The 22,037-nt window shown below is 36.3% G+C and overlaps 1 protein-coding gene across 5 annotated transcripts in view; it reads right to left on the bottom strand.

The window, feature by feature from the left end:
- Window positions 1-22,037, bottom strand: part of LOC121314344 (uncharacterized protein C8orf34 homolog) — a 150,807-nt gene that overhangs the window by 67,631 nt on the left and 61,139 nt on the right. For all 5 annotated transcript variants that reach the window (XM_041247485.1, XM_041247487.1, XM_041247484.1 and 2 more), the window contains one exon: window positions 16,713-16,879. In XM_041247485.1, coding sequence (XP_041103419.1) covers window positions 16,713-16,879 — 167 coding nt within the window. The remainder of the gene's footprint in view (window positions 1-16,712; window positions 16,880-22,037) is intronic.

Below are 22,037 nucleotides of genomic sequence, written 5' to 3'. Positions count from 1 at the left end.
GTCAGCATTGAAAAAGGACTGGTTGAAAATTTTGAATATCAACTAACCTTCTATTTTATGCAGAGAAGAACAGCTGCTAACCAGAATTATTATAATTATCATGCATGTTTATTGTGGGTGTTCTATAAAATCATTGCTGACTGTTGTTTCTGACATACTTACAAACTAGTCTAGCAAAAAAAAAGAAGGACTGAAAGGACTCCTTGAGGCTGATTTTCTAAGGTTAGATGGATAAGCATATTAGCATATTATAGATGCACTTTGCATAATTCACACATAATAGGATATTAAACATGTAAGAAATGTAATGTTAAGAAAAAAGAACTGTGGATGACACATTGTAAATAATTAATTAAAGGTAATGCCAATAGGAGAGAAGGGTGTGGGTTCCTGACAATCATGACTAATGCATCATTCAAGCTCAACTACCAGTGAATCCAAAAGCTCTCTCAATCTCCTGACAAAAACAGGTGATGAGAATGAACCACAAGAGCTGAAAAAGGCTCACTCATTGCCTTTCTGAGTTATAGAAGAGACAGCAATAGGAATCTGAAAGATGTATGAGCAAATAAGGCTCACTCTATCCACTGGGTGGTAGGATTAGCTGCAAACAATATTGCTAGTGCTTGGTATGCATTTTCTCAAATGTCAGGAGATTCTAGATGTGACAGCATGTTCTAGTACATACCAGTGCCACTCAGCTCACCATGTAGCTCTACAGAGATTATGTTAAAGCAGCCAAGGCCAAAATGGTAAAGAAGAGGTTCCTGATATTTAATAAAGTCCCACATTATGCCTATTATACCTTTTCCACTGGCACATCCGACCCGTGAGGGCTCAGTACGGTACGGGTGATTCTCCACTGCCTATTTGTTCAGAAATGAGAACGTTTTTGCCCAGATTTCTGACAAGATATCAAGAGGAAAACAACACTATACAGAAAACTGACAAGAACAGATAACTAGATGAAGGAGAGTTTCCAGGGCAGAATTGCAGCAGATCTTATATTCTCATGAGAAGATAAGTCACATTATCAATTCAAGTTAATGAATAAGCTTCAAGGATGGTGCTTATTTCCACAGACAGCTACCAGGGTTTTCAAATAAAGTTACTCAGTCTTGTCTTGTTTGTGTGCTTTTCCAGTATTTTACTCAAAATACTTACTGGTTAGGGGTAACATATTAGAGTAGCTGAGTACTACAACAAAGTACCTGAACGACAAGCAAAGTAAAACATGTGTCTTTTGCAATTTAGATTGCATGAATAGCAGGCTGTATGCATACATTAAACTTCTCAAAATACATACACGGGGCAATCAATAAAACAAAGTAAATCAACACAATGAAACTATCCAGCGAATACTGATAAGTGATTTCTATCTGAAATCTCACAGAAAAAGTTGATTCTTAGTTCATGTATTGTGTGTGCTGACACCACTCACTCTACACTCTGCTCAGTTATGTTGATGGCATATTAAATACAGATTTACTAGATGAAAGATATAAAGCACTTACAAAATGTGATTGAAATCACGAAGGTCATTATACTTTTTGCTTCTTTAATTTGTTCCACAAACATTGGGTTTTGTGGTGATGTAAAAGTGCCTTTGGGAATCACACACTTCACCTTCTCATGGAAGAGCATTTGTAAACCCTGTGTACTCCCAGTCTAGTATTTCCCATGTTGTTTACATTTGTATTTAATTCAGAACAAAATGCATAGTTCTTAGTTTGTGGGTGCTTTAATAGAGAAGCCTTTGATGTAAATAGGAAAAAAAATACACGTTTGCTTTTTAATAAAAACAGTATTGCAACTTAAATTTGTAATTACAAATAACATGTCTTGGTTTTCCATTGTAAATTACATTAACAAAATATGAATTGCAGAACCCAATTGTAAATGCTTACATATTTGAAAGAACACTAAAATGCAATGGCATAGAGATTGTGATCCAAATTAGGCACACTAAGGATAATTAAATGCAATGACATTTAGTTTTCTTAATTAGGCTTAACACTGGTTAAATTTTGCATGACTTTCAATACAGATTAAAACACCTGACATAACACTCTCATATGAGGCTAGGCCACCACAGGTAGCCAGAAGGCACTGATTCAACATGACTAAAAGGTGGTAAAGTGGCAATTCCTCAATGATTATCACCCCCTCATTCTCTCAGGGAAGTTGGGGGCTGTATCAATCTGGATGCCCTTGTCAAACTTGTTTTCCGCACATGTGATCAAAGGCAAGTAACCACACCAATGGTCAGTAGTACTTAATACAACTTTTTGATCAACATATACCCGACCGGTATAAACCTGAAAATTTATTGGAGCACACTGGGGAATCGCCATGCATTGCATGATACACCTACATGGGATTACCACATAATTACCCCTAAAACTAGAAATTGGATTTTTGTGAACAAAATCAAAACCTCCTCAGTAGAGCATTCAAATGATTTGTAAACATGAAGTAAAATAGAAATGCGAAAAAAAAAAAATCTGATCCATTAATGTCCAGATTCTCTAATCAGCTTAAGTCACAAAATCTTAATCTGCCAGCCATAGTAACTCCAAGGCATTGGCGCCCGCAGCCTTATGCACTGTGCGTACCGTTGGTTTGTAAAATTTCGGCTTCATAAGTGTGGACTTGCATATAATCTCGTGTGATCGGTTGAAGCGAAACAGACACTTTAAGTTTATATGATTGTACTGTTTATTTAGTGGTAGCAAACGGAAGCAGATAAGCAATTTGGCTGAAGCCTTGAAAAAGAGCAAAAATCTTTCCTCGGATGACACAGAATGTCATAGGTGGGAAAAAACCCAAAAAACAGTAAAAGCACCGAACTGTCTGTTCTGGCACTAGCGGTGGTGTAGTTTTAATGCGGTAAAAATATGCTGGCACCATTGAATGTTAGTCCTGCATTATCTAAACTCTGCTGCTTTTCCAGGATTGAGCATGGTAAGTGCACATTTATACAAGTTTAATTTGTATATAATTTTATCAGTGTATTACATTAAAATGAATAATACATGTCCTAATCATTAACAGAATTGCCAAGTTGTGTTATTATTATTATTATTATTATTATTATTACCGAATTATTACTGATTTTTTTTAACTGCCTATTTGTCACAACGTGTAAGTTTATGTTTATGCGCCATGCTCAAGGGATGATGAATGATTACATTAGTTGTAGTGATTGTGAGAGTAATGATTAGAAATGGAACGAGAATAACAGATTAGTGAGCTAGTTTTTCCCCTAGTTTAAGTCTGTATTTTAAATACACTGTTACATCATTATATCGCCACTCACTACACTGCGGATTCAGATATATATCACTGTCCTGGAGTTGGCTCCCAATTTTTACTGTCTAACTGCGTATGCCCTAGCTGCAATATACATAGGCACTAAGAATTACTGTTCATTTTATTTCATACTGCACATCACAAACAACAATATACAAAACAATTAAAAACAAAGCATTAATATCGTATTGTTATTCTATACACACGTATTGCACAATAACACAAAGCAAATTGAAGCGGTTTTTATTTTAGCCAATGAAGTGTTCATGTGTGGCAGCAATGCACTAGTAAAAGCCACTAGGTAATGACGTCAGCTCCCTAGCAACAAGCCTCCTGTTTGTGCGGAATGGATTATTTCAATGCAGCAGGTTTGTGCATTTGATTAAGGAGAGGAAGACTCGTGAAATTAATTGGAGACTGAAGTTGATGAGATGATGGGGACTGCTTTGCAAAAAACTGTCATGAAAGGGTTTACTTTACTTGTACAACATCAATAACTGAATTTTACCAAGGAAATCACAGAATACATTTGCGCTCCGCGTATGAAGGTAACATCTCAAATAGTTAGGTCTGTATTATCCAGAAACCAAAAAGTCACATGACCCAAATATGGTAGCCATTTTAGGTCACAGGTCAAAGTAAAGGGTGCCATTAGTCCACTGGAACACTGGAAATTTGAAGTTCCCAACTTAAATGAAGATATTAGCAGTGTAGCTGTGGTGGCCGTCAGAAATCAAAAAGGGGCAAGGGGGGTGACAACCATGTTTATTTAATCCACAGCCCAGAAACATAATATTCTTGGATATCAAAAAGGGGCTCCATCACCTCCCCTATTTGCTCTCTTTATACAAGATCACAAGCAGCTGTCATTGTACTGGAAAATACTGTTGTGCTTCATGTCGTGTGATGTTTGACTAGACTTGATAGAGCTTTTTTGAATGTTTGCTTTAAACTTTTTAATAATTCAGACAGTCCAGGAGGCTGTATGGGAAGGAATCTGTGTAAATACAGACCACTTTTTTCTCTTCATGGTTTTTTTTGCTGTGTTAAAGTCCATTTTGACAGTCAAAAAGGTATGTGTTCTTAATTAGTTCACTTTTTAAAAGATATGAGCATACAGTAGTTTTTGTGTGCTGCATTACTTAATTTGGAAATCTGGAAAGGGTATTTCATATTGTTTTTCTTTATTTTAACAGCAAGTGAGGTAATTAACATATATACTGTAGTGGCTCATAAGTTCACTAAGTTATAGCAGCAACTTATATTGTAACTGAACTAGTGTAATCTAAGGTGACACGCCACTGGTTATCTAATACACTTTAAAGCAGTTAAAACAGAAGCTGCTATTGTTAGCTACCAAGAAACACAACAAATACCCTTACTGTGTAGTGCCAAAAGTACTGTAGCTTATTGACTAATTAAATGCTGCTATCTTTGTAACTTTACGCTATCACACTAAAGGAATGATGTAAATTAATTTGGTAACACAAATATATATATTTTTAGGTATGATGGGCCTTATGCTTAGGAAATGATCTACTGGGTGCTCTTTAGTTACACAGTTACCATGGAAACTAGTGAGTGTTTGAATCTTTTAAATAATGTGGTGGCTACCAAAAACACATGCCAACTTTGGTGTTCCTTATAGGAAACTATGCTTTTTTTTCTGAATGCTAAGTCTTTGCAGTCATAATGTATTTATCTTTAGCCAGGAGCCCCACATGATTCAAAGATATATATACGAGTGACACTCACAACTTAAAACCAGCAGTGACTGTTAAAAAAAACAACTTTATATTAAAACAATCTGAGCCGACGACATGCTGTAACTCTCGTTTCTTTTAATTAGATTTTTAAGAGTAAGTAATTAATTTAAAGTAACCCGCAGCCTGGCAGACAAACTGCAGTGCCAGAGAAATACCACACAGCTGTCTCAGTGGCGTCTCTTTTGACAAAGTATTAAATAAATTAGGCAACATTTTGTTTCAATTTCATTGAAAGAAGTATGGTTTAATGATGACATGCAATGTGCAGATGACATGCAATGTGCAGATATATTATATATATATATATATATATATATATATACTATATTTATATTTTATTTATATATTTTACTGAATATATATTTTTTTTTTTTTTTTTTTTTTTTTTTTTTTACTGTGAAGTAATTAGTAACCTGGAGGACAGTTTTCACACACCCTGATCGGTCAGTCTCACATTACATAGATTATTTTCTTTTTATATCATTGGTGTGATCTGAGGTCATATCAGGGAGAGCATGTCATGTGACCCTCCAGGGGCAGGTTGTATTATTTCCTGTTGACGGAAGCAATAGCATTCCGAATGTGGCCACAGATGTGGTTTGGATTGTGTTGTTGAGCTTGACGTGACTAATAACTAATATCTAATTGTGTCTCAAACAATGTATTAATTTTTTTGTGCTGAATCACAGGCTTGTCACTATGTACCACAGTGCCCTGGAGGAAACGAGACCTTATTAACAATAAGCTTTGATTTTTAACTGATACTTACTGATAGTTCCCAGCAGTGCCATCAAGTGCAGCTGACATAAAAACATGCAATCCATAACCAGCAGCAGGACTAAGAAGTACAGACCCTTGTAAGGTTATTATACAGTACTGAAAAATGGATAAAAAAAAAGTTCATATTACTACCACTTTCCAGCTAATTCTCTATAAAGAGAGAAAATCTGATCCATGGCTATATTCTTCTGAATTGAAAACTTGCATTACAAGTAATATACTAATATTACAATTACAATAGATACATTTTTACACTGCTTAATGTAATTGTAACAATATATTCCCATAACAGTTCTCAACCATGCATAACTATAACTGTGCAGTTTTGAAAGAAATGTTTGCAGAATACTTTTACCAGAAGGCTCCAAATGCAAGCAGGTCACGACAGGTTAAACAACAGACATGCTTTAGATCAACGTTTCCCAAAGTGGGCATCGCGGCTCACATATGGGTCGAGGCAAGGTTTCTGATTGGTCACCAAACAATCTAAAGAATATGACATTCAGTGCACGCTGTTAAGATTTTGTATCGCTATACAACTTCTCGTGATTATTTTCAAAATAAATATTATCTGCTTACAAATTATTAGCAGTAATTATATAAACAATCTTCTGCTTTAAATATAAACTGGAAAATAAACCAATGCATATTGGGGAAAAAAAAAAAAAAAAAAACTGAACACAATTGGTGAGGAAATAATATTACCAGTGGGAATTGACATGTGCATTGAAATCCTGGGAGTCTGTGCTGCAGAAAAGTTCAAAGTAATTCCACTGCTTTCTACACCGTGAAGCTTTGACCATTAAGAAAATGTCTGAACTTCATGAAGTTTTAAATGTAGCAGTTAAGGTTGTGAACTATATTGAGACCCGTGCTTTAAATGCACTCTGCTTTTAGGCTTTATGCTGTGAATTAGGAGCCAATCATGACCAGCTATTAATGCACACTTTGAAATATTCCCACTTCTGTCTGAATTTATTGGAAAGAACACAGAGTTTGATGTCTCCATTACCAAGCGAGTAATTGGCCAGCATTTAAAAGCCCTTTACGATATGTTTCAGGACTATTTTCCTAGAAACCCACGTGATGAGTACAACTGGGTTGCTGATGCTTTTGCCGTGGACGCAGAAAATCTCTTTACCATCCCAACTTCGAGTCACAGCTCATCGATCTGTCATGTGAACGCTCTATAAAATGTACATTTAACAATTTACCTCTTAAGAAGTTGTGGCTTCTTGCTGTAGGCAAATACCCAAAACTCGCTGGTGAAGCAATTTAAATTTTACTGCCATTTACAACCCTCTGTCTCTGTTTTCAGTCGTGACTATTAACAAAATACAGAAGCAGGCTGCATGTAGGTAACGTGTAATGTAGTAAGTGTCAGTAGTGGCATACATGCTAACAGTCCCTATATGGCCGGGTCCATCCCAATTTCCTAGCTAATGTCCCGTGTCCCAGTGCATAGGAAGAATGTCCCGATATTTTCACACAGAAAAAAAATCATATATTCTGCACAGTTGAGTTAGTGAAAACCACACGCTGTTCTCTTGGTGCGGCTGACAAATCTGCTGATACAAACACCCCCCGGGGACGAACGTCCCGCTGAACAGTTTCCAAATGTTGGCAAGTATGTGTTTGGAGTGCTTGATGTTGAACTGAAAATTAAAACAGGCATTCAGTGTGTTATAATACAATTTTAAATTGCTATGTTAGTTTAATAGCATTTTGTACCAATAATTAATTTGATAAAAGCAAACATTTCAGTAACCTGTAAAACTATCAAAGCCTGAATGCTTACATAGTGTAGCGTAGTCAAAAATAAATGAAACGTCGCTTTTTGATTGGTTAAGTATTTAAGTCAAAATAGCAAACAGTGAATAATTCTGGGTCGTGGGTTCATTATTCCTGTTTTCATTTGGGCCACCAATCAAAAAGTTTGGGAAACACTTCTTTAGATCACTATTTTAAAGTGGGGGTGCTGAACGCCATTTAACAAAGCTGTAACCCCTGTATATGATGGAAACCATGCAACGCCAGGGGGCGCTACTGCACCCCCAGCACCCCTAGTTCCAGCACCCTTGAATGTACAGTTCATGCAATTTATACAGTACATAAACTCATCATACTTTCTAAAATGCACCATTTTTTTTTGTATGGGTTGCTTTTGAGATTTATTAAACTCACTTGCTGTACCTCAAGGATTGACTCCATCTTGTTAATCTTTGTCAAGAGATTAAAAAAAAAAAAAAAAAAAAAAACTGTAACAGCATTGGAAAAGGAGATATAACCCAGGGAGTCTGTGGTTTTATGAAGTACAATACAATACAGAGACGGCAATTTTATTTTAATTTGTCTTGCTGTTTTACGACGTGCTAATTGTGCCTCTTGCTGTTCTTGGGAAGATATCCTCATGTGAATGCTCTTAAATTGTATTTATAAAAAAATAAATAAAAATACTGCACCATTACAAGCCCTTCTATTATTATGATTATTATTGTATTACTGAAGTGAAATGTCATGCAATCTGTTTAAATGCCAACATCTTCCATTTAGATTGCAAAAGAACTGCTGTTATGTTATGAGTAAAAAGAATGTGAAACTATTCTATTTACAATATGTTTAAAAAGAGTAGTAAATTACTCTCATTAACAACCCATGAAAACCAAACGGTGAAATCTTTTCAGCTTCAGATACTCACACACTATTGTTACATTGCCCTCTAGTGGAGACAAAACACAACTTCAATTAAACTTTTAGCTGTGGAAAAGGGTGCTTTTGGAAAGTAATATATGTCTTACAAGAAAACATAGCGATTCAATTACTTATAGGCAACCTGTTCGTGTGATTTTCTTTAAAGGTTTACCACTGCTAAAAGAAATCAACAGCTTGAAAAATACTAGCTGTGTCATATAGGAGGCTGTGTGGTCCAGTGGTTAAACAGGCTTGTAACTAGCAGGTACCTGAATCAAATCCTAGCTCAGCCACTGACTCACTGTGTGACCCTGAGCAAGTCACTTAACCTAGTCACCTTGTGCTCTGTCTTTGGGGTGAGACATTGTTGTAAGTCACTCTGCAACTGATGCATCCTAGATGACACACCCTAGTCACTTTGTGATGGTGGTCCACTATGAAAGGTGCTATATAAAAATAAAGATTATTATTATTATTATTATTATTATTATTATTATTATTATTATTATTATTATTATTATTATTATATAGGTAATGACACTCACCAAGCATGTATCTAAAAAACAGCATATCTGGAAGAAACTATTCATTACAGTTGCCTAACATACACTAATTGCATACAAGTGAAAATACAGTACCATAACTGCTTACAGTTTTACATACTGCAACATACAGTACTGTATGAGGTGGGGAGGTGATGCTATGATCTTAAAGACAGCAAACTAATAGCTATTTTGATTGAGCTTCACAGATGGGATTTATCAGCCAGTAGATGTGTTTATAGCTCACTTTATACTGTTTTTTGTCACTTCTATTTATAAGAACTGTGTACACTTTAAACAGATTAACCTGTTTTGGGATTACTCAAAGATGCCTGTTATGACATTTCTGTATATTTATATTCTATAGCCCTTGAGACATTCCAATTGAGATCAACGGTGTCTGTATGACAATGTGGAACTTGATGGGTTGGTCACAATGTTGTGATACAGCCATTTCACCCTTTACCACAAGAGGGTGCTATCAACTGCTGGCTCACTGCAGTCTTACCAAGTCAGCTTCTCCAAATTAAAAAAAAAAAAAAAAAAAAGTTTTGTATGTTTTCTTGTTTGGATGGATGTTTATATGATTGATTGTGAACGCCTTGTTGGAATGACCTGACAATTTGAATATGGATTCATAATAGTGGGGGATTCATTTTTGGGACATTGTTAGGATATTGAAAAAATAGGAGCACGCTAAAAGAGCAATGTTCTTGTATTGGCGGTGTGCTATAGGCTCAAGTAAATATACCGAATGTTGTAAAAAGCCAAGCACTCACCAGGTATCTGTTGTTAAGCTTATATATTTATTATTATAACATTATTATGAGAAAACAATGAAGCGAATTCATGCAGACGCGTTGCGGCCACTGGTCTTCATCATTGCAGTAACAATTTAAATGAAGCACATACACGTGAGACAATTATATGTCTAAAGCATTAATTATTCAATTATCTTTAATAAAGCAATAAAAATCAATACTGTAGCGATCTCGGATCCCGCAGGCAGGTGCATCACACAGGGCGAGGCAAACACACACAAGCAGATGGCAGGCGCGAACCCAGGACCTCTTGCACAAAAGCATAGCGCTGACACCGCTGTACAAAAGAGCAGCAGTATAGGCACTATGCTTTAGTGTAAGAGGTCCCGGATTCGCACCCGCCCTCCACTTGTGTGGATTGCATTGCCCTGTGTGATGCGCCTGCCTGCGGGAACCGAGATCACTACAATACTTTTAGTGCTTAATTCAAACAATATAAATACAAAACAAAAATAATTTGTTATTACAACATACAGACCAACACAAAAATATGTATTTCCAGGTCTAGTATATTATAAAATTACAAACCAGCACACAAAGTAACAGGCCACTAGATGCAACAATAATAGATAATATTATTAATATTATAAAAAATAAAAGTGTAAACAGCAGCTCCTCGTTCATGCCACCAGGAGATTCAGTTTGCAAAGTGTGTATCCAAGAAGCTTCCCTTTGTAGTAACAGTTTATTACAATCTCCACCTCGACGTGGAGTATTAACCACTTAAATCCCCATAAATCTGAGAGTACAAACGCTATGCTGATCATTAAAATGTCTCGATGCAGATGATCGTATGTCATTATTCCTAACACTGCTTTTATGTTCTAACCGATCACAAATTAAGATCTGTTTTACAGTATCCTCCACGTTTTACATTTAAAAGACAAAGAAATTTGAGAAATGTATTTGTTAAGCAGAGACTTTTATTCTACCGTCTCACTTTTTAACACAGATAAGACAAGGTAACTTTAATTGTCACAATTGCGCTTGCTGCAATGCAATGATAAAAAGCAATACAGTTACCCATCCTAAAACTAATAAGCAATTTAAAGTAAGAGGTAGCATTACTTGTGTCACCAAGTTTGTAGTCTATTTGTTGAAATGCCCTTGTGGTCTGTGCTATGTGGGTAAGGCCATTAGGCAATTGAAAACGCATATACGTGAACATAAAAGCGCTATTAAGAATAATGACATGCGATTACCTGTGGCGAGACATTTTAATGAACAACAACATAGCGTTTGTTATTTCTTTATTGAAAGATAATTGAATAATGAATGCTTTAGACATCTAAATGTCTCACCTATATGTGCTTGATTTAAATTACGTTACTGCACTGACGAAGGCCAGTGGCTGCAATGCGACTGCATGAACCTGCTTCATTGTTTTTTCATATTGTTATTGTCACATTGTTATAATAAATATATAATCTGAACACCAAATACCTGGCGTTTACTTAGCTTTTTACGACATTCTGTACATTGTTAGGATAAACTATTGAGCTGGATTCACCTGCTACCAATTAACCTAGGCCTGGGTTTTCCACTTGTTACAAATGCCTCTTCATTAAAGCTATTTATGTCAGTTTAAGGGGCATGCAATATGTATGTATTTTAATGATCAAAAAAAAAAGCTGTTGTAATTACAGATAGTGCTGTTATAGCACCATATTTTAACATTACTAAATTAAATGAGTCCTGCCTTATTATTACAGCACAGTGGTGAGACATCAGCCAAAACTCTACAACAGAAATCATCCTTGCACACCATATACTATAAAACAAGGGATTTCAAAAAGCGTGCTCAGGTCCCCCTTTTCATTTACATTTTGTGTGGCATATTGCACTTCAGAAACAATGATTATCTGATTATCACAGCACACTGCATCCTTGCACACTCTGCAAATACTAGAGTGCATCCTTCTGCTGTTTCTCAGCATGCACATGTAAAATCCTCAATTATTCAGAAATCAACAGCTTTAACTAAAGACCACTTGCACTTGTGTGGAAGACCAGTAAGAGAAAGACTGTGTGGTGGAAGCAGAACCTCAAACCTATAAATATATATATATATATATATATATATATATATATATATATATATATATATATATATATATATATATATATATATATGAGATATGTTTTGAGGTTCTCTTTCATCCTAATTGCTTCTGGCAGCAGGCCCAGCATATGCGAACAAGGGCACCCAGAACAACCTCCCCCACAGTCCTATTAACTAAGCTTTTGCTCAGCCATTACGAGCAACATATCTAACATGACTATGATTATGACCAATTAATCCAGATCTCTCATATTTCTTTTGGCTAAATACTAAAATGGCGATCCTGTTCTAAATGCAGTTATTACCGGTAATTACTAAATTACTATAATGTACCAGGCATACCTGAATCCCAGGGGAGGTTAATCATATTATAGTCCCTCAATACATTGCATGGTAAAGTAAAGCCTGCATAGCCACAAATACCACAATGCTGATTTCATAATTGCAGGTTTTGATTCTAATCTCTAGTGATGTACACTGTGCTAAAATGTTTGGTCTTTCCAAACATTTTAGCATTTTTCCAAAACCTCTCTTTAAAATCTAACTCTCAACATTCATACTGAATGTTTGTTACTTCCATTCTACAATATTTATTTTACAACAGTTTGTTTATTTACATAGATGCTTTATCTTGATTTATAACTGAATGCCATTTAACATGTAATGTCCCAAGAAAGGATGCCAGTTTAGTAAAAATCAGACCATTCAAATGCTTTGTATATTGCGGCAAGGAAATACATGACAAACACCTTCTACCGCATCATCATATATATTATTTTAATATTCTATAAAACATAACTCACTGTTCCTTGTGTGGATGTATGAGTAGGACAGAAGTGTTGTCTCACTCGGTACAGTATTGTTTTTATCTTAATGTACTGCAATTGCATATCAAATATAACAAAATAACATTTAACAAGATTCAACAGGCACTGATAATTCTAGAGATAAATTCAGTGTGTCTCTAAATAAAGACTAATGATAGTGCAGTATGTTTAAACAGGGTTTATAATTGAAAATCTTGTATATTATAGGAAGGTTATTGCATTAAATACAGGACAAACACTTTATCTCCCATAGCTCCTTGTGATTGGGTGAAGACCCTGCACATGACGTATTTGTAAATAGTGTGTATTTTAGCAGTGCTTTGGTGTTTTGTGTTGTATATGTGTATGTGTATATAATTAAATATTGTGTGGCCCTAACTATCTGGGGTTGCCAGTTGCCAGTTGCCAATCGATTCATTAAAGCCGATTCCCCTGCAAGGCAGGTGGATATAAAAGACTGCAACCAGCTTCTGTGCTCAGTCTTGTGGAGGATGGAGGTTAGTAAGGAGTGCCAGTGGGATTCAGTCAAAAGCAGCCTGTGGCAGAGCAAAGCTCTGCCCTTTTTAAATTGGCAGGGATGGGGTTAATTTCCCCTACCTGCCTGGGTTTATTATGTTCAGGTGGCTGGGGTTGATTAGTTGATTAGGTTAATTAACGATCAATCAGCACCCAGCCACCTGACATAAAAGGAGGCCTCTGCTTCTCATTTGGGAGGAGGGAGCTGAGGAAGCAGGTTGGTGTTTTGTTGGTTGTGATTTTTCATTTTTTTTAAATCCAGTGCAGGCATTGCCCAGCCTGGAAACCTTTATTTTGTACATTTTGCTTTTTGTCTTTCTTTTTGTGTTTCAATCCCTTTTGTTTTGGCCCTTGTGCCTTTTTATTTTTGTATCTATTTATAATAAAAGTATATTTTTTCTCTCTCTGGGCCTCTATCCACTCGCCAGCCTGCCACACAGCCAAATGGTAATCGTTATTGTTTATTTGTTTAAAAAAAATCATTTGTTTTGCTTCATTTTGTTTAAATACAAGTTTGAACAATACAATACATTTGTCCGATTGCTTTTGCAATCCTTTACACTCCCATACACAGCAATGCAACCAGTAGTCTGATCTTGTACAGTACAGAAAGCAGCAGAATATTTTCTGTAAAATGAGACACAATGATGTTAGACTACCCTCACTAATGTGTCTATTGTTTGGTAAGCACGTGATTGCAAAACATTTTGTATTTGCCTTTAGCTATATAAACATTAAAATATGCTTGAAAAAGATAATATATATAAAATTAAAACTTCCTGGACACTGAATAATTGATACAAATTGGCCTGGTATCACCAATGCATGTTGTAAAGACTATTTGACAATAAATCAACTCTGTCAGGATTAGAATATGCTTCTTTAAATGTCTTCATCCATTGAATGCTGTTCTTAGAGGATGGATCACGATGATAAACATGTTTTAAATTTGCACCTTTTCAGTTTAATAGACTCAAACTTTGCCAGACACTGCCGATACTGATGTAGTTATGTGACAAAATAAACGGCTGTGTATCAAATTGATATATAATTATGATTTTTTGTTGTTGGTATGTGATTTGTAAATGTCATCGGGAATGCCTGCAGGGAGTTTCTGACACTATAGAAATGAACATTTCAGTGTTTCCATTATTCATAAACGGGTTCATTTTGTATTACTGAAGATGTTATGATTAAGGGGCAGACGTTGCTGTGTAATGACAGTAGAGTAAATAAAACAAAGAAATATATATATATAAAGCTGGAGCATTTTGATGGAGCTTTAGTACTGTTTACAGTACTACATTAAACTCTCCATTGGACAGCAAAATTACATAACCAACTTCTTTATCCCTTTCTTATATTTTCCTAGAGTAAAATAAAAATATGAAGGGAAAGCTAGCTTTGGCGTATAAGAACAGACACTCTCTTATATTGTACATAAAGGCAGCTGATGATAAATATTCAATTGTAGCACATACTCAATTTGTTAACAAACTCAAAATGTACCACATATTGTATTATGAGAAGACAGAGAAATTATTCCAGCACTGCACAGACCCATTGAATTCATAAAACACACACAACAGCTTGTAAAGCTCCTGCTATATATTGGTATTCAGTTGTAGAAATCAGATTATTGACACTTTATTTATGTGTCCATTTCTTCAATTCATGACCATTTTGTTTCAGCAACACTTTTATTTACTACATTTATAAAGCACTTTGTGTCAGTTCTACCTGATAAAATTATTTGAAACACTGCCATGTGTAACAAGCAGTGTTCCTGATTTGTCAAGCCTTGCATGTCTGCTCAATTTCTGTAATATACTGTACGATGCATATCGGAATTGGGAACAATAAAGAGCACTATGAATATGAAATGAAGTTATATAAAGGAATTTCTTTCATTTTTAAATGACATAATCCTTAGGGTGGGCACTGCTGCAAAGTTCACTATAAAACTAGTGGCTCCTAAAAAAAGCACTGTAGGAAACACTAACCAAAATTTAGAACAAATTAGGTATTCAATATTATTAAATGGGTAGAAACAATTGGCAAAAATACTAGATTCTGATTGACTTAGACCTTAGCCATTAGATATCTGTTGATTACACTGCAGTGCGGAACTGCTTTCTCCGAAGCGGCCTCATCACAGTAAACAAAATGGCGCTAACATATGATAGTTGACCTTGACTTTCCCATCGCGGGCAAATATCACATGGTAGAGCTATCATTGACAGGCACTTTAGCATTTCTTGCCACTGGTTCATTTAATTTTTTTTCAGAATTAAATTGGAACCAGGATACCTGAAACTACAGTATTTCATTATTGCTAAAAACAACATAACATGTATACTTAAAGAAATAAAAAAAATGTTCTGAAACTTTTGAATTTCACAAATGTGAAAATAACTAGTTCATAAATTATTTTGTATTATTCACGAATATACTTTTTTTACAGGATACCTGTGGTTTCAATAGAAAATATGTTTCCAACTACTTGTCACTTTGTACAGCCCCTCCTATTGTTACAATGGGCTATTTGAATGCACAAACTGTTCAACCATGACAAGCTTCAGTGCACTGCATTGTAAACATGGCAAGGTAATGTAACACCACAGGGTTGATTTCCGCAATTGTCGCCTATAGCTACTCATGAAGCAAAGTCATTTGCACACAGATAATACAATACACAAATATCATGGATGAACAGAACAATCACAACACAATACAATAGCACTTGTATGAGCCATTATTGTTAGACTACAGTAGTCTAACCTCACAGCAAGAGTGATGATTCAAACAATGTTAGCCACCAGTTCATTTTAGCAACAGTCCGTGGATAAACCCACCCACAAGTCTCTGTGATTGGTTGCAAATATGAGCGTTAACTGTTAACCGTTCAGTAATTCTCCAGATTTGCACGCTGCTGTACAGTCGCCTTTTAATGCTACTGGTCATTCAACCTTCTTTAGTCACATCAAGTGTTGTGCTGTAATAAGTTAGATATGGTAGCAACACAGAGCCTGTATGAAAATACAATATTCTGTAATTTCTGTTACCAGCACCACGATGTTCTAGGTAAAAACGGGACGAAATGAGCATCCCAACAAAGGTTCTGGAGACACTGGGACCAGTGCTCCAAAAATAGGACTGTCCCGTCCAAAACAGGACATCTGGTCACCTTACTCTTACGTTCTATTCTATTGCCCAAATGTTGTATATTCCTACATTACACACCATGCTACCTGGTGGCCAAATGTTATTATTTCAGTTTGAATTAATCTTATAGTGACATCAAAATGATCTGCACACCCATATAACCATAATATTTTATTTTTTAAAAACTACCCAGCAGCTTTGTGTAATTCTACTTGACATGTGTTTGTTACCCAGTAGTTCCATGGCGTCGTCCTCGTCATCAATCTCCTCCTCGGTCACGGAGGGCACAGTGCTGTGGAGCGAGTCGAAGGAGTCCTGGGACAGCATTGCTGCCAGCAGCTTCTTGTGGTGCTGCTGCTGCTGCTTCAGACCTTTGCTCTTTGGCTCCATCTTCAAGCTGCAAATTGATTTAGAGAGGTGTTAGCCACAGCACAAAGCAGCTCCTGACGCACCACGGTGCAGTACAGGTTCTGCACATCACGCTTCCAAGACAAAAGCTTTGTAATAAGTGGTAAATGCACTATATATATACAGCACACCATAGACAGATGAAACATCCCTTATAAAAGTTTACCCTGGTAAATCTAAATGGTAAATTTAGCAGTTTTCCTATAGAAATACTATGCATTTACCCTAGTTTACCTTTTTCTTTTTTTCTTGTTATGCTTTACCATACCTCTCTGCTTACCTTTGCTTCACCATGCTGTATTATACCTTTCTATGCTTTTACTATGGTAAACCAATAAGACAATAAGAACATCTTGGTTTTTGGGGTATTGCAGAGTGTATGCTTCCTCAGAAAATAAGAACTGCAATGCCTCAAACAGTATATTATAAATAAAGGTATGATTTCTATTACAGAAGTAGGGTACACTAAACTATGCATGACTATAGTATACTAACATGATTGGGGTGGGCTTTAATATAATTGATGATAGCAATGTTCTGAGATAGAGTTTAGGAAATATGTGTAGTTTTAAATAACCCATTGGGTCATTTACCAGATAATGACATTGCACTGAGTTTTCTTGAATAAACAGCAGCACACTTCATTTGTACAAACATTCCAATTCCCAGCATCCTCTAGAGAATGTTCTGTAGCAATTTATTTCCTTTCCCATTTTGTTACTTAAAAAAAAAAAAATGTTATAATTTGTTGTGTTTGCTTCTTCTGTATCACAACCTATCTATCTGGAATACATTACCAAATTACAAATACATCCATTTAGAGTTATTATTAGACACAATTTTAACACTGTAAACTGTCAGAAAAATAGCTTTATGGAAATGTATATGTGTTTGGAGACCATAAAGAATATTAAAGCTTCAGTAGTTCATGACTTTGTTCAAGGTTCTGTGCAAACACTTTGGATACAAATTCTATATAAAAGTAAAAAAATTGCCAAGAACAGATGTTCTGTTTTATACAAAAGTATTGCAAAGCACTGTACAGTACATAGTAAAAAAAAAAAAAAAAAAAAAAAAGAAGAAACCACAACACATTTGTATAGCATATCACACATGCAACTGCCAGAGTCAGGCAATTTGCATAACAGTATACACATAATATAAACGCAGCAATTTTAAAGCTACATTAAAACCCACTAAGATAAGAAAGCCATTTTATAAAAGTGTGTTTTTAGCCTTGAGTTAAACTGCAACGGTCCCAGCTCCTCTGACAAATGGAAGGCAGAGCATTCCATAATTTAGGAGCTCTAAAAGAAAAAGCCCTACCTCCTGTGTTACTTTTCTTGAACCTAGGAATAACCAGCAGCCCTGCATCCTGTGATCTCGGAGTGCGGTTTGGAAGATATGGGGTCACTAACTCATGCAAATAATTAGATGCTAATCCATTCATGGCCTTGTACGTTAACAGCAAAATCTTAAAATCGATTCTATACTGCACAGGAAGCCAGTGTAAAGAGGCCAAAACAGGGGTAATATGTTCATTTTTCCCAGAGGTATTCTGAACAAGCTGCAAGCAGGATACCATACATTTTGGGACGCCAGAAAAAAGTGCATTACAATAGTCAATTCTAGAAGAAGCAAAGGCATGCATTAGTCTCTCTGCTTCAGATACAGAAATAATTGGTCTAAGTTTGGTTATATTTCTCAAATGGTAAAAATATACTTTAGTAACTTCCTAATATGAGTCTCAAATGAGAGATCAGGATCAAAGATGACAACAAAACTCTTAAATTCTAGTTTAAGTTTTGATGAGAGACTGCAAGGGCTGAGCTCATGTAATCCTACATTTCCTTTCAATTGGTTCTGTGATCCCACTAGCATAACCTCTGTTTGCATTAGAAAATGCTGTGACATCCAATGCTTGATGTCTGTAAGGCAAGTAGCTAATAACATCCAAGCAGAAGAAAACCCTGGCTTTAGGAACAAATATAGCTGGGTATCATCAGCATGGCAATGGAAGTTCACTCCATGTCTGCAGATAATGTCACCTAACGGTAGCATATATAATGAAAACAGCAAGGGACCTAGAATGGAGCCCTGTGGAACACCACAGACAACTTCCGATAATGCCGATTTTACCTTCTCATAGAGACGAACTAAAACCTATCAGAAAGATACGATTTGAACCAGGATAGAACAAGGCCAGACAGTCCTACTGTGCTTTTGCGATTCACTAGGATGGAAAGGTTTAAAAGTATCAAAGGCAGCACTTAGATGAAGAAGAATTAATACTAATGGAAAGCCCGAGTCACAGCTTATCAGCAGATCGTTCACAACTCTGACAAGGGCCATCTCGGTGCTATGTGCAGCATGAAAACCAGACTGAAACTTCTCGAATATAGCAACTTTGGATGTTAATTTATTATTTCATTTTGTGGTTTTACACTGGATTCTGCAATTTCTTACTTGCAGAGATTATGTAAAGCTCTTATTTAGTGGACTGAAAATTTCATGTGTTTATATATTTCTTATAAGTTTTATTTTATCGTCTTTCACCTACCAATGTGTTTTTTCATGATGTTGGATTGCACGTGGCACTGTAGCTTTAAAGTTTAATATTTGTTTTGTGAAAAGATTTGAAATGACAAAACAGTGGACATACTGCAGCAGCTTTGAATTGTATTTTACAGGTCATGTTAACTTCTTGATTCTTTAGCGTGACTGTGTGCTGTGAACTACCTTTGAATTTTAAGCATTCCTAATTGTAAATCTACCTACCTAATGTTAAAAATACTCCCTCTGCAATAAAGCCTGTAATGTTTTTTCATCCCTACTGCAATCTGGCTCATTGTGTGTCTCAAGCAACAAAAATATGGCTAAACAAAAACTATTCCTTGTGGAAGTGAAACTTTCCCGCAGGCGTGGCTGTTTGTACTTATTTCGCCAGCCGTCATGCATTTTCTCTAGCTCAACCCAGGTCAAAGGGTGTCAACCCTGAGGTGGGTTGATGGGACCCGGGTTAACCCCGGTACGACCAGTTATGTGGTTTCGCACTATGCAGGATTGTGACTCAAGTAAATGCTATTTTTTCTAAGCAAGAGACAAATGTACTGGTAGTGACTTGTGTCTATTAGGGGCCATAATGTGAAAAATATAAATAAACAATGACTTTGTGTCAATACAGTACACAAGAGTGTAGTCGTGACCATGAACCCAAAGGCACTGCATCACTGCACAGAGGAAATGCAAGCAATATGTTTATAACATGTCCATATCAGCATGGAAAGCAGAAATAAACAACTAATTAGATACTCTACATAGCGGTCAGCTGTCTACCTAAATGAATTAGTTAGTAGGTTACTTTAATTTGCATTGGCAGATGTACAAGTCCCACTTCACCCCCCATTAATTCCTCAGTAGGCGGGAACAAGGGCGTCATCCCAGGAAGGGGCCTACTGACAGGTCTGGTATAAACAGCTCAGAAAATAGGCAGGCATATCCCATAGACAGGCATATCCCATATGTAATGTTGGTGGTGGTCATCTTCTCTTTCAGGGAACCAGGGTTACGGTAAGTAACCTAATGTTCTCAGCCAGTTCAGAGGCCTGTGTGTGTGTGAGATCACTTATGTATCACATTTGATTTGTTCCTGTTTCCATTTTTGATTCCTGAATAAACTCTTTTTGATTAACTTTACCTGAACAGGATTCATTATTTTTAAGAATAAATCAAACCTCTTACAAGGTGCTTGCTCAGGACAGTATGAAACCCATAAAGCTGAGGCAGCATCTACACACCAAACATGCAGCGCAGACAGATAAACCAGCAAAATATATTTAGCAAGCGCTGCAAGAATTGAAAGGTAAGCAGAGTGAATGGAAAAGCTAAAATATATTCCGACAAAAGCACTAATGGCTTCATCCGAAGTTTCCTATTTGATAGCAAAATGATTAAATCCCCATACTTTGGGGGAATCCCTCATTCTTCCTGCAGCCAGATCAATGTGCATGGAAAAAAATTAGCAGCTAAAGCTATTCTATTATCAAATGGTACCCTTTCAAGGCGCATTGATGACACTGTCAGCAACATAAAGACACAGATGATTAATGAATAAATTAAGCACAAAATACACATTGCAACTCCGCAAATCTACCGCTATATCAAAATCAGTTGAGCTAGTAGTTTATGTGAGATAGTGCTACAGAGAAAAACTGCATGAAGACATATTTTGACAACCAGTCAATAAATATTTAATGAGCTGGACAACTTTATGGAAAAAGAGGAGTTGCAATGGTCAAACTGTGTGCGTTTATGTATCGATAGAGCTGGTGCTATGCTGCGAATAGCCAAAATTCAGAACGTTGCACCAGATGTTCTTTTCACATCTGTTTTATACATAGAGAAGCTCTTGCATCCAAGAAACTTGAGCCCCAAACAGCCACAAAAATAGCACTCAATATTTCAAAGGCCCGTCCTGTGAACTGGCGACAGTTCGACTGCTCTGTTGTATGCAGAGATGTGGGATCAGAACACAACCCGCTGCTTTTGTATAGAAGTCTGACGGCTCGTGAGGTGTGGTTCTACAGCGTTTGTTTGAGTTGATGGATAAACTGCACATATTTCTTCTTGATGCTGGCTCGCCTCTTGCAGAACAGTTTTCTGGTTTACATTGGCTTTCGAACCTGGCACATTTGGTAGATAGGTTGAGAAGCTGAATGCATTGAATACTTCGCTTCAGAGTCCCAACACCACCATTCTGCAGCTGCGAGACAAAATGTATGGTTTTGTGAAGCAACTTGACCGGAAAAATAAAATTATTGGAAGGGGGAAACATGAAAACGTTTCCTGTGTTGACAGAATGTTTGGAGGATAACAAACTTAATATAGTCTAGAACATGTGCTAGCTTACCACCTCACAAGCCTCGAGACACTTGAAAATATTTTGAGTACTCTTAGTAGATTTGATTAGATACAGCAACCTTTACCACCCAGTCTGCAAGCATTCTGCCAAGGTTAAATATGTGTTGTGGTGGTGGTGGTGGTGGGTGGGGGGTTAGGCACAACATACAAAAAAGTTTGAGAACCACTGGTTTATGGTACCTCGCTGTTGTTCGTACAGTGTAACCTAATTACATTCTGCATATGCA

Source organism: Polyodon spathula, chromosome 4 (genome assembly GCF_017654505.1).
Source record: "Polyodon spathula isolate WHYD16114869_AA chromosome 4, ASM1765450v1, whole genome shotgun sequence".
NCBI lineage: Eukaryota > Metazoa > Chordata > Actinopteri > Acipenseriformes > Polyodontidae > Polyodon > Polyodon spathula.
The sequence above is the reverse complement of the archived record's forward strand: the minus strand, read 5'-3'. Positions and strand labels throughout refer to the sequence as shown.